This window comes from Pristiophorus japonicus, chromosome 2 (assembly GCF_044704955.1).
Source record: "Pristiophorus japonicus isolate sPriJap1 chromosome 2, sPriJap1.hap1, whole genome shotgun sequence".
Taxonomy (NCBI): domain Eukaryota; kingdom Metazoa; phylum Chordata; class Chondrichthyes; family Pristiophoridae; genus Pristiophorus; species Pristiophorus japonicus.
Genome location: NC_091978.1, coordinates 130,222,465 through 130,237,151, shown reverse-complemented (window position 1 = coordinate 130,237,151; position 14,687 = coordinate 130,222,465). Strand labels below are relative to the sequence as shown.

The window sequence follows — 14,687 nt, the reverse complement described above, 5'->3', positions numbered from 1 at the left end:
GGAATTCCTCAGGGCAGTGTCCTAGGTCCGACCATCTTCAGCTCCTTAATCAGTGACCTTCCCTCTATCATAAGGTCAGAAGTGGGGATGTTCGCTGATGATTGCATAGTGTTCAGTGCCATTCACAACTCCTCAGATAATGAAGCAGCCCATGCTGTCATGCAGCAAGACCTGGACGACATTCAGGCTTGGGCTGATAAGTGGCAAGTAACATTCGCACCACACAAGTGCCAGGCAATGACTATCTCCAACAAGCGAGAGTCTAACCAGTGCCCTTTGACATTCAACGACATTACCATCGCCGAATGTCCCACCAACAACATCCTGGGGGTCACCATTGACCAGAAACTTAACTGGAGCAGCCACACATAAATACTGTGGCAACAAGAGCAGGTCAGATGCTAGGTAGTCTGCGGCGAGTATCTCAGCTCCCGACTCTCCAAAGCCTTTCCATCATCTACAAGGCACAAGTCAGGAGTGTCTTGGAATACTCTTCACTTGCCTGAATGAGTTCAGCTCCAACAACACTCAGGACAAAGCATCCCGCTTGATTGGCACCCCACCCACCACCTTAAGCATTCACTCCCTCCACCACCGGCGTACCATGGCTGCAGTGTGTACCATCTACAAGATGCACTGCAGACCTCTACCACCTAGAAGGACAAGGGTAGCCGGTGCATGGGATCACCACCACCTCCAAAGTTACACACCATCCTAACTTGGAAGCATATCGCCGTTCCTTCATCGTCGCAGGGTCAAAATCCTGGAATTTCCTCCCTAATAGCACTGTGGGAATACCTTCACCACACGGACTGCAGCTCACTACCACCTGCTCAAGGGAAATTAGGGATGGGTAATAAGCATCGCCCACATCTCAGGAACAAATTTTTTAAAATGCGGCAGCCAATTTACACACAGCAAGCTCCCACAAACAGCAATGTCATAATGACCTGATAATCTGTTTTAGTGATATTGGTTGAGAATTAAATATTGGCCAGGGCACCGGGGATATCTCACCTGTTCTTCTTCAAAAAATCCCATAGGATCTTTTGCATCCACCCGAGAGAGCAGAAGGGGCTTTGATTTAACCTCTGGCAGTGCAGCACTTCTTCAGTACTGGACTGGAGTGTCAGCCTAGATTGTTGTGCTCAAGCTGCTGGGGTGGGACTTGAAGCCACAACCCTCTGAATCAAAGGCAAGAGTGCTACCACTAAGCCACTAGGCTGACATTAGGAAGAGGTAAATGAAAGTGAACTAAACTAAAGGATTCCACAGGGGAACGTGTGATGTATTCTAATGCATGTTCAATTTTATGAATATTTGGTATAGTAAGCTCTTTAGAATATGTCTGACTGATCTGACTGATCTGGCTGTCCATTTAGAGCCCACCTTGACAAGAGTTTGGAACATGATTAAGAACTGCTGTATTTAGTTTATAAATAGTTCCAATGGTTCAAGTGAGCTTGAGTATTACATTCTGAAGCAACAAACATCAGTAACAAATTTCAACTCATAACAATTACTTTTACCTTATTTAAATATTTAATATATATTCCCAAATAAATTATTGGCTTCAAATGCTGAATCGCAATACCTGTATAATTAAAAATGTTACAAAATGCACCAAAGAAGTATCAACGATCAAATTTTTCTGGATGGATATGCCCCCAGACTCCACACCACTCCCCACAATGGAGATATATTTTGCTCACTTCCCCATTCAAAATTTCTAAATCCCAAGGCATGCTCTGTTCTTGGGCCTTATCTCTTTACCATATTTATTAATGACTTAGATGAAGGATTAGAGGGTTGTATATCCAAGTATGAAAATGACACTAAGTTAAGAGGCACAGTAAGAAGTGCAGGTGGGAACAGGAAGTTCCAAAGGGACACAGACAGATCACGTGAGTGGGCAAAACTATGGTAAATGAAGTTTAGTGTGGGAAAGTGGGAGATCATCCACTTGAAATTCAAGGAAGATAAATTGGGGTATTTTCTGAATGGTGAGAAACTAGGAACTGTGGAGGAGCAAAGAGATTTGGGAGTGTAAGTTCACAAATCATTAAAAGCTGCCGCACAGATACAAAAAGCAATCAAAAAGGCTAATGGAATGTTGGCCTTTATCTCAAGGGGGCTGGAATGCAAAAGAGAGGAAGTTATGCTTCATTGTACAGAGTCTTGGTCAGATCCCACCTGGAATACTGCTTTCAGTTTTGGACACTACACCTTGGAAAGGATATAGTGGCCTTGGAGTGGGTGCAGTGCAGATTCACTAGAATGATACAGGGATTTAGAGGGTTAAATTATGAGGACAGGTTGCATAAACTTGGCTTGCATTCCTTGGATTATAGGAGGTTGAGGGGTGATCTGATCGAGGTGTTTAAAATGTTAAAGGAATTTGATAGAGCAGATATGGAAAACCTATTTCCGCTGATGGGGAAATCAAGAACAGGGGGGCATAATCCTAAAATTAGAGCTAACCCACACAAACGACAGTAGAAATCTGGAACTCTCGCTTCCAAAAGGCTGTGGGTGCCAGGACAATTAGAGCTTTCAAGACTGATATATATAGATTTTTGTTTGGTAAAGATATCAAGGGATATGGAGCAAAGGCAGGTAAATGGAGTGGAGGTGCAGATCAGCCATGATCTCGCTATCCCTGTAAACAGTTGGCGAAGCTTACTAAATTTGAATAATTGTCAGCTGAATTCAAAAAGGTAACTGCCAGTCACACATATAATTGGGCAAATTAGACAGCATGAGCTTGTTTCAATGCGCCTTGGAAACAACTGACAAACACTCAACATTTGTATCAAGTTATGCTGGGGACATGACTCTTGATTGTTTTTTTAAACTCATGTCATGTGACTAAGTTAAAATAGACCGATACTAAATTAAGACTAGGAAAAATGCTTCATTTTTTCATAGTCCTCAGTCATTTAGCTGTAAGAAACAACTTATTGAATTATATTCAAAGTCATCTTTAGCAACAGAGCTTCACGCACCAGCAGCACATTTTACGAATTTAGGAGTGCTCCCAATTTACACTCCTCACAATTTTCTGTCTATTAAAAGCAATGGACAGATAATCATGAGAATGCAAATAGAGCACACGCCTCAATTTCCAATAAGCGTTCCTATGCACTCAGAGTTCAAAAGATAAAAATTAGCCCAATAGTCTTGCCTGCATTCAACCTCTAGGAAATGGTCCAGAAATCGGGGCCTCCCTGGGTCCGTACGAAGTTTCTACGGAGCCGGGAAGGCATCGGAAAAGCCAGTTTTCAGTGCACAATGTGCACGTGCTGAAAACCGGCTTTTCTGATCTGAAGTTTCTGGCTTGCAGATTTTGCACATATCGGGAGTGAGGACATTTGCAAAGGGCAAGATTGTGAGATTTACGCATGTCTAGCCCAGCAAATGTCCTCAAAACTCTTGCGCCTGATAAAAGCAGGCACATAGCCTACTTTTACAGACGTAAGAGTTTTAAGACACACAAAAACATTTTAAAATAAAGTTATAAAAACACATTTTATTGTTAAAAACCCTCCCCACTACGATAAGTTTATTTTAAAGTATAATTAAAAAACTTTTTTTTTTTAAATCGGGAAAATATGTATTTTTTTTTAAATACATTAATAACTTTAATTTAAATTAATAAAAATGTTGTGCGTTTTTTCTAACTTTTATTAGTGTTTTGGGGGTGTTTCTCATTCATGAAACTCCTATTACTATGAATGAGAATATACGATACCTGATTGGCTGCCCAGAGCCATGTGACTCCAGCTCCAGGCCTGCGCATGTCCCGACGTGCACGCGCTGCGACACGCAGTCAGGAGAGGCCTCCGGACCGGAATCCCTCGTGGCCGCAGCAGCTTCAGGTAGGTGCATATCTTCACTCCTGTTTTTAGTCGAATGACCGCAGAAAGAAGAAACAGGGATTTCTGGGCCATAGTTGAACTAGCCACATAGACTACAGTCTGTATACAAGTTTCAGAGCACAGAAACAAGAAACATAACCAATATTTATTTTATTCTGCAGGATCAGATTGTTTCTGTACAGAAGTGCATTTTTGACAGTCACAGATTATGCTATGAACAGGAGGGGTTGAAAGCAAAATGCTAACCTGTTTTCTCTTCTCTTTCATATGCTGGTTGCCTGTGCATTCTAACAGCGTCTGTTTTTATTCCAGATTTCCAGCATTTAATCGGTTTCCTTTAATTTTTTCTTACAGAATTCCATGTTAATTTGGCTGCTTTCAATATATTTACAAGTATTATAAGTTCAACGATATATAATGAAATGATCCGCGTGGGCAGACTCACAGCATGTTGCTCCTAAATAGAAACTTGTATTTCTACAGCTTTTCAGAGCATGGTACAAAAATGGTATACAGCACTCCAGGGGTCAACACGCAATTAAAGCCTGGCTGTCTTAAACTTAGCACATATTTAGAGATGTCATGTTTTGTGGGATGATTACATATTGTTGTAATATACATTAGAAGTTAAGCAAACTCCTATATGCAATATGTAATAGTTCATAAATATCACTACGACAACAAGAGTTCATTATCATAAAGATTTATACAAGGCCAGGTAAAGCAGTTTAAATAAACCAGGATTAATTGAAATTTGAGCTGTTTTCCTCTCCCTTATCTGCCAATTTTTTCCCTTCCCATTTTCCTACTGAAGGTATACATAAGAAGAATTAGGAGCAGGAGTAGGCCATTTGGCCCCTCGAACCTGCTCCGCCATTCAATGAGATCATAGCTGACCTTCTACATCAACTCCACTTTCCTGTACTATCCCATATACCTGTACCTCGATTCCCTTAATATCCAAAAATCTATCGATCTCTGTCTTGAATATACTCAACGACTAAGCCTCCACAGCCCTCAGGGGGGTAGATAATTCCAAAGATTCACCACCCTCTGAGTGAAGAAATTTCTCCTCATCTCAGTGACTGACCCCTTATTTTGAGACTGTGACCACTGGTTCTAGACTCCCCAGCCAGAGGAAACTTCCTCCCAGCATCTACCCAGCATTTACCCTGTCAAGCCCTGTAAGAATTTTGTATGTTTCAATGAGATCACCTCTCATTCTTCTAAACTCTATAGAGAATATAGGTCTAGTCTACTCAATCTCTCCTCATAGGACAATCCCCCCATCCCAGGAATCAGTGTGGAGAACCTTCGTTGCACTCCCTATATGACAAGTATATCCTTCCATAGGTAAAGAGACCAAAACTGTACACAATACTCCAGATGTGGTCTCACCAGGGCCCTATATAATTGAAGTAAGACGTCTTTACTCTGATACTCAAATCCTCTTATAATAATGGTCAACATTCCATTTGCTTTCTTTGCTTGCTGTCCCTGCCTGTTTACTTTCAGTGATTTGTATACAAGGACACCCAGGTCCCTCTGAACGCCAACATTTCCCAATCTCTCACCATTTAAAAAATACTCTGCTTTTCTATTTTTCCTACCAAAGTGGATAATTTCACATTTCTCCACATTATATTCCATTTGCCATGTTCTTGCCCACTCACTTAACCTGTCTATATCCCCTTGAAGCCTCTTTGCATCCTCCTCACAACTTACATTCCCACCTAGCTTTGTATCATCAGCAAACTTGGATATAATACATTTGGTCCCATCATCCAAATCATTGATATAGATTGTGAATAGCTGGGGCCCAAGCACTGATCCTTGCAGTACTCCACTAGTTGCAGCCTGCCAACCCAAAAATGACTCTTTTATTTCTGCTCTGATTTCTGTCCGGTAACCAAACCTCAATCCATGCTAGTATATTACCCCCAAGTCCCATGAGCCCTAATTTTATTTAGTAAGCTCTTGTGCGGCACCTTATCAATGCCTTCTGAAAATCCAAATACACCACATTCACTGATCTATTCTGCTAGTTACAATCTCAGAAAAACTAACAGATTTGTCAAACATGATTTCCCTTTCATAAATCCATGTTTATTCTGATCAATCCTATTATTATTTTCGAAGTGCCCAGTTACCACGTCCTTAATAATGGATTTCAGCATTTTCGCAACGATTGATGTCAGGCTAACTGGTCTGTTGTTTCCTGTTTTCTCTCCCTCCTTTCTTAAATAGCAAGGTTACATTTGCTACCTTTCAATCCATGGGAACTGTTCTAGAATTTATTACATTTTGGAAGATGACAACCAATGGATCCACTATCTGTATTGCCATCTCTTTCAAAACCCTAGGATGTAGGCCTTCAGGTCCAGGGGATTTATCAGCTTTCAGTCCCATTGATTTCTCCAGTACTTTTTTTTTTACTAATAATTTCTTTCAGTTCCTCATTCTCGCTAAACCCTTCGTTTTCCACTATTTCTGGGAGTTTTTTGCATCTTCGTCCGTGAAGACAGCCATTTCCTTATTCCCCATTATAATTTTTCCTGCCTCAGCCTGTAAGGGACCCACATTTACTTTGTTAATCTTTTCCTTTTTACATACCTATACAAGCTTTTACAGTCTGTTTTTATGTCTCTTTCTAGTTTACTCTCATATTCTATTTTCCTTTTCTTTTTCAATTTCTTGGTCCTCCTTTGCTGTATTCTAAAATCCTCCCAATCCTCAGGCTTACTGCTCTTTGGGGCATTATGATAGACCTCTTCCTTTGATCTAATACTATCTTTAACTTCTCTTGTTAGCCACGGTTGGACCACTTTTCCTGTGGGGTTTTTGTGCCTTAAAGGAATGTATGTTTGTTGTAAATTATGTACTAATTCTTTAAATGCTAGTCATTGCTTGTCTACCGTCATACCTTTTAATGTAGTTTCCCAATCTACCTTAGCCAACTCACCCCTTATACCTATGTAGTTGTTTTGTTTACGTTTAAGACCCTAGTTTCGGATTGAACTAAATCATTTTCAAACTTAATATAATATTCTTCACATTATGGTCACTCTTCCCTAAAGGTGCCTTTAATACAAGGTTATTGATTAACCCTTTCTCATTGCACAATACTAGATCTAAAATAGTCTGTTCCCTAGTTGGTTCCTCAACATACTGATCTAGAAAATCGTTTTGTGTACATTCCATGAATCCGTTCCCCACACTATTACTGCAAATTTGGTTTGCCCAGTCTATATGTAGATTAAAGTCCCCCATGATTACTGCATTATCCTTGTTACATGCACTTCTAATTTCCTGATTTATACTGTGCCCTACATTACAACTACTGTCTGCGGGCCTATAAACAAATCTCACCAATGTTTTCTGCCCCTTGCTGTTTTTTAGCCCCAAACTGATTCTACTTCTTGATTTTTGGAGCTAAGCTCCTTTCTCTCCACTGTCTTTATCCCATCCTTTATCAGGGCTATCCCTCCTCCTTTTCCATTTTGCCTGTCTTCTAAAAGTTAAGTATCCTGGAATAGTTAGTTCCTAACCTTGGTCACGTTGCAACCACGACTCCATAATGGTTATTAGATCAAACCGCTGAATTTCTATCTGCGCTATTAATTCATCTATTTTATTGCGAATGCTTCGCGCATTCAGATATAGTGCCTTCAGCTTTGACTTTTATCTATTTTTCCTTAATGTCACCTTAGTTACTGATGCCCTATTACCTTTATTACTCTCTCTGTCCTTCCTGATCCACTCTACTTAATTTTACCCCAAACTGTGCTCTGGAGCCTTGACATTTCTCTTGCTGCTTTAAAATTTACTCTTTCCTGAATCATCCCCCCTCCCCCGCTTCATTAGTTTAAAACCCTGTCTACTGCCCTAGTTATTCGATTCACCAGGATACTGGCTCCAGCCTAGTTCAAGTGGAGCCGGTCCCAATGTAACAGCTCTCTCTTTCCCCAATGCTGGTGCCAGTGCCCCATGAAGCAAAACCCCTGTCTCCCACACCACTCTTTGATCCACGCATTTAACCTTCTAATCTGCTTATCCCTATACTAATTGGCATGTGGCTCAGGTAACAATCCAGAGTTTATTATCTTAGAGGTTCTGCTTTTTAATTTGGACCCCAACTACTCAAACTCTCAGTTGCTCAGTTAAAAGGAAGAGAGTAGCAAAAGTAAATGTTGGTCCCCTAGAGGCTGAGACAGGAGAAATTATATTGGGGAACAAGGAAATGGCAGAGGCTTTAAATTAAAAAATGTTTTAATCTGTCTTCACAGTAGAAGACACAAAAAGTATACCAAAAATAGTGGCTAATTAGAGCGAAGAACTTAAAGTAATTAATATCAGTAGTACTTGCGAAATTAATGGGGCTAAAAGCCAACAAATCCCCTGGACCTGATGGCCTACATCCTAGGGTTCTAAAAGAGGTGGCTGCAGAGAAAGTGGATGCATTGGTTGTCATCTTCCAAAATTCCCTAGATTCAGGAAAGGTCCAGCAGATTGGAAGGTAGCAAATGTAACCCCGCTATTCAAGAAAGGAAGTAGAGAGAAAACAGGGAACTACAGGCCAGTTAGCCTGATATCAGTCATCGGGAAAAGGAAGTGGTATCAGAGCACTTAGAAAATCATAACATGATTCAGCAGAGTCAACATGGTTTTATGAATGTTAAAGTGTATTTGACAAATTAGAGCTTTGTGAGGATATAACTAGCAGAGTAGATAAAAGGGAACCAGTGGATGCAGTATATTTGGATTTCCAAAATACATTCAATACGGTGCCACATAAAAGGTTGTTAAGCAAGATAAGGGCACATTGGGTTGGGGTGAGGTATTAACATGGATAGAGGATTGGTTAACAGACAGAAAACAGAGCAGGGATAAACGGGTCATTTTCAGATTGGCAGGTTGTAACTAGTGGGGTGCTGCAAGAATCAGTGCTTGGGTTTCAGCTATTTACAATTGATATTAATGACTTCAATGAAAGGACCAAGTGCAATGTATCCAAGTTTGCTGATGGTACAAAGCTAGATGGAAAAGTAAGCTGTGAGGAGGACACAGAGCCTGCAAAGCGATATAGACAGATTAAATGAATAGGCAATACAGTGGCAGTTGGAGTATCATGTGGGGAAATGTGAGGTTATTCACTTTGGTAGGAAGAATAGAAAAAAAATTAAATAGTGAGAAACTATTAAATGTTGATGTTCAGAGATTTGGGTGTCCTAGTACAAGAAACATAGAGTTAGCATGCAGGTACAGCAAGCAATTAGGAAGGCAAATGGCATATTGGCCTTTATTGCTAGAGGGTTGGGGTAAAAGAGTAAGGACATCTTACTACAATTGTATAAGGCTTCGGTGAGACTACACCTGGAGAACAGTGCAGAGTTTTGGCCTCATTATTTAAGAAAGGATACACTTGCCTTAGAGGCAGTGCAACGAAGGCCCACTAGATTGATTCCTGGGATGAGAGAGTTGTCCTGTGAGGAGAGATTGAGTAGATTGGGCCTATACTCTCTGGAGTTTAGAAGAATGAGAGGTGATCTCATTGAAACATGAAAGATTCTGAGGGGGATTGACACGGTGAATGCTGAGAGAGTGTTTCCCCTGGCTGGAGAGTCTAGAGCTAAGGGGCATAGTCTCAAGATAAGAGGCCGGCCTTTTGAGACTGAGATGAGGAGGAATTTCTTCACTCAGAGGGTTGTGAATCTTTGGAATTCTCTGCCCCAAATTGCTGTGGATGCTGAATCATTGTGTATTTTCCAAGGCTGAGATAGATAGACTTTTGGACGAGATGAATTAAGGGATATGGGGATAGGGCAGGAAAGTGGAATTGAAGTCAAGGATCAGTCATGATGTTACTGAATGGCAGAGCAGGCTCGAGGGACCATATGGCTTACTCCTGCTCCTAATCCTTACGTTATGTTTTTATGGTTGTACTTGTTTTTTTCGTCACAATTCCCCCAAAATCAGCATAAACTGCGCAAGAGATTGCAGAATTTTAATGCAGAAAATTACGTTCAGTGCAAATCGAGTTTCCGTAATCTTTTGCACTAGATTAAAAAAACATCGCACTAGAAGCCGGTCTTGCCCACAAAACTGGCCACACCCCTAGGATTAATTGCGCTCGTTTGCAGGCCTTTGAGAAGGCTATAAAAATTAAGCTGGTTCTTTTGAGCACAAGGACATTGATAGATGCAATTTAAAAGCGTTTAAATGTATTTTTTTTAATTTACTAAGAAGCTGACTACAGTACCCCAATTTTACTAGCAAATGGTTCTGTATATTTTTTTTTAAATCATTTCCAGTAATTTAAAATCAGATTGCTCACAGGTGATGAATTGACACTATGATTCAAAATGCTTACTTTTTGTGATAACCCCATTTTCAGCTGTATTAATCGAACTGCACCAAGTTACTACTCTTAAATACATCAAAGAATATATTTTAAATCCATTTTTAAACAAAATTGTTGTAAAATGTGGCCCGATTGTGCTGGTTCATGACAGATTTTGCGTTTGCCGATATGCAAATAAGTTTGAGTGGAAACTCAAGAAAAAAAAATCACTTCTCAAAACAGGCGATGTTGGGCACAATTTGTGCCTGGATCGCCAATTGCCTTCAAAGCAGAAATTCCAACCCCTAGTCTCTTTCCCTTAAGAAGTTTCAAAGCGTATTAAATCTGGAAAAGCTAATCTGAAAGTCACATTTTAAGACTACTAATCAATATACTACTCAACATCCTTCCATAAAAAGCTAATAACTGTGGAATATTCACTGGACTGTTCTTTAGCAGAGACAATTAAAACATTGAAGTGCTAAATTGGTGCCTAAATCTGAAGTGACACCCATGTGAAATGTCTTTGGTTTATTAGTGAAGATCTAAGTTTGGCCACTTACAAATCATTTTGGATTCACTGCCACTAGATCCCCTGTGCATGTGCGATCCCAAGAACATGAGAAAGCCATCAATGAGGAATGGTCATCAAGTACATTTCTGCAGATACAATCCAACCCTGGTCTGTTGTCATCCATATACATTCCTTTACTACATCATCCCACAACTTTACAAAACTGTGACATTTAACAAGGGGGATCTGAAGTCAAAGCAACAAAGGCAGGTGCTTCACATCTGTGAGGCTGGTAAGGGAGTGATATACATACGATTCCCAGTCATCTAGTTAGCAGCATTTGATTCCTGATGTTTTAATAATGGTGATCAAACAATGCATATCCTATCACTACAGCATGGGTGCCAAATTTGACATTTTACATTTTCAATTTTGTCTTAGATCATTTCAAGACAAAACATTTATATTAATAACCCCACCAACAAAAACATGTTTTGATGAATTCCCCCAACTAGGCAGATGAAATTTCTTGTGATCAGCCTAAGATGTGAGAAGCTTAACCTGTCACTGCTGATTAAATAAGATTAAACAAACATTTTTTACAATTAGATGAAAAAATAGACAGCAAACCTCATTGTTATTCAATAAGAAAGCCAATTTTAAATGATGTGCTGTTGACTCAAATAATGGATGATGTTTTTGGTAAATCAAATGGGAAGTTCGAAAGATGCAGACAAAAAGAAGAAATGAGAGAGACGGCGACAATGTAAGCGAGCCTAAAGTACCGTTTTTAATAATTGTTTCAATTGCAATATGAATTATTATACTTTATGATTACAATAATAGAGCCATATCAACATATCAGTATTATTACTATGTTATATACTTATGCGCTAATGGGTTTGGAGAAAAATCTTCGTGCCACACAAGTGATGAGTACTGGCCATCACCAACTATAGAAAACCCAACCACATCCCCCTAACCTTCAATGGCATCACCATTACCATGGCGCCCCACCCCACCATCAACATCCATGGGCTCACCATTGACCAGAAGCTTAAATAGACCACTCATGTCAATATCATGGCTCCAAGAGCAGGTCAGAGATACTTTGTGGTAAATGGTTCATCTTCTGACTCTTCCATACAAGATTTAAATCAGAAGTATTCGCCTAGTTAGTACAGCTGTAACAACACTGAAAAAGCTTAACACCATTCATGACAAAGCAGTTCACATTTTCGGCACCCCTCAATATCCACCGTCGGCACACTGTGGCTGCAGTACACATTATCTACAAGGTGCACTGCATCGACTCACCAAGCTTGTTTTGCGAGCACCTGTAACTACCAAGAACGATAAGAGCAGCTATATAATGAGAACACCATCAACTCTAAGCTCCCCTCCATCACACAATATCCTAGCTTAGACATATATTACTGTTTCTTCATCGTCACTTGGTCAAAATCCTACCATTCCCTGTCTAATTACTATCTTGAATACGTATTCTAGCATTTAAATCCTATATTAAAGACCATGTACTCATCGCAATACCAACTTTAAAGAAAACAGCGTTCAGTCTTTAATGCATTGCATGAAGATATGCTTCCCTTCACTGCAGGCTTCTGTTACAAATGGTTTCAGCCTCAGTTTTTCCATTTTCTTTATATTGTCTTAAGGTCCACACCAGGACCTACGCCTGTCTTTAGGAGACCCAGCTTCCACTCGGCCTATCACAGGCGAACTGTGCGTAATTCCCGGACTAGTCCAGGAATGCCCCAAGACACTCCCAAAGCACTTTGTCCACATTCCTCTCGCCACGCTGCCAGAATAACATCGAAGTTCTAGCTGCCCCCGACTGGAACGTCCAGCCTTGTATATCCCACAACCTCTTGTATCCTCAATATTCAGTACTAGAAATTACAGAGCAGTTTTACAATGTTACTTTACATTTAAAAAGCAGGCATTAGTTTCAAAAATTGCAAAGAATACTAAATACACTACAAAAAATGTCTAATGATTGCTATTTAAATGTGAATTTAAATCATCACTCCATCAAAATACAGCTTTTGCCCTTCAGGAATAGTTTCATTTTTCTTTTCATAATTTAAATCAAAATTATGTTTCAGGATGTGTTCTTCAAATATTAATTTTTTTTGCTGTGTAATAAATTATTTTTCCTTCTCTTCTGCCTGACATTAGCATTATTTGGCTGAACATAGACTGATTTAGGCTTTCAAGCACTCACCTGTTTCTGCTCCTTCAACTTGCTGTGATGCCATCGCTCTCGTCTCCGTTGTTTTCTTTTCAAACTCTTAAGTTTGTTTCTCTGTCTTTTACTCAGTGTTCTTTCACCTAGAGTGGAGAATAAGGGAATGCATGGCACTGAATCAATACAGGGATTGCTTGTACCTGCATCACGTCCTTCCTCCCAATCCTCGATGTCACTTGCTTCAGCACTCGAGTCAGGTGACCAACCACTAACAATGGCAGAAACATTGGCAACTTTGCTCCTGCAATGTCTTGGTACAGATGGCCCAGGATCTAAATCATCTTGCGCTTCTTCTATGAGACCATTGCTGAATGATTGAGGACACGACACAAGATCAGACTCTCGACTGTACTGACTCTGAAAGGCAGAACCGTTGGATTCTTCACACACAGGTAGCTGCAGATTAGCTTCTTCTACCAGTGGAAACTGTCTAGGACCAGCAATCTCATCTATATGATGCATTATAATTCCACAAGATGAAGATCGTGGACACAATCCATGAATGCCAGAGAAACTGACAGATACGTCCTTTGAGTTTGTGCTGTTAAAATCCAGACTGAGAGACTTTTTATGAAAACTTTTCACTGCACATCTGGCTCTCACTTGCTGTGAAGCAGAAGAGCATGGCTGCGGATAAGCTGCTTTGAAGTTAAATTCACTGTTGTCAACTTCTACCATTCCTCTACTGCGTGATCTTGCCTCCAGGCAAAGTGCGTCAGTTATTCTTTCACAATCCATCTTTCTCGAATGGTGTAAAAATTCTTTATGCCTGTAGCGGGATATGCTGTTTTCTGTCCCATGCTCCATGTTCTCCACAGTTTCTAATTTGTACATATGTTGCACACTCGGCAGGGATTTCACCTTTGCACACTCAGTGATTCTGATTAACCGTGGTGCTTCATAGTCAGTACGACTCTTACAGATATGTACAGTCACTGTCTGCCCACAGGGGCATTTGGCATTGCTGACAAAGTTAAAATCCCCCAGACGGGCCCCACAGTGCAGGCAGTTCAGCTTCCCAATTGTCCACCATGACTATGGAAAAGAAATAGACAACAATCTGGTCATTGTAACAAAAAAAAAGCAGAAAAATGGCCACATCAACTCTTTCATACAATTCACAAGGTCAGCTTTTCTTTTTTTCTGCATGTAATGTGGAATCTAGTACAGCACAGAAAAACCGACACAACAGTGAGGCTGAGACACCTGATGTAGCAGATTGTGTTGTTTTCCAATACATCAATGTAGCAGACTTTCGAAATACATGTTGTCACTGATGTTAGTATTATTCAGCAGTGCCTGAAAATTCCACACTATTTCATGTCAAATGAAAAAAAGTGTAACGTGCAATGCTACCTTTAACAGCGAGTGGCTTTATAAATACAGAGCAATGTCCACATGCATGCCACTGACACCAGACTGTAAGAATACAGTGCAAGCTTTCAATGAGATCTCAAAACTAAATTCCTAACTTACAAAGTACTAAAAACTCAATTGTTTTCCAGCCCAAAATACTTACTAATTAAAATGCTGCATAGATGCTCCATCACTATTTCAGAATCCTCTGAAATAAAGCATTTTAACTCTTTGAAAACCATTGTTAATTGGTAAAAGCAAACACGGTTAGGTTCCATCCATTTCATGCCTGAAGGAACAACCTTATTTGATTAAAAAGGCACCAATCAC

At 40.0% G+C, this 14,687-nt stretch overlaps 1 protein-coding gene across 4 annotated transcripts in view; it reads right to left on the bottom strand.

Moving 5' to 3' along the window:
- The window catches only part of rnf180a (ring finger protein 180a), a 287,825-nt gene that overhangs the window by 176,771 nt on the left and 96,367 nt on the right, over window positions 1-14,687 (bottom strand). For all 4 annotated transcript variants that reach the window (XM_070862558.1, XM_070862559.1, XM_070862560.1 and 1 more), the window contains exon 4: window positions 12,978-14,036. In XM_070862558.1, coding sequence (XP_070718659.1) covers window positions 12,978-14,036 — 1,059 coding nt within the window. The remainder of the gene's footprint in view (window positions 1-12,977; window positions 14,037-14,687) is intronic.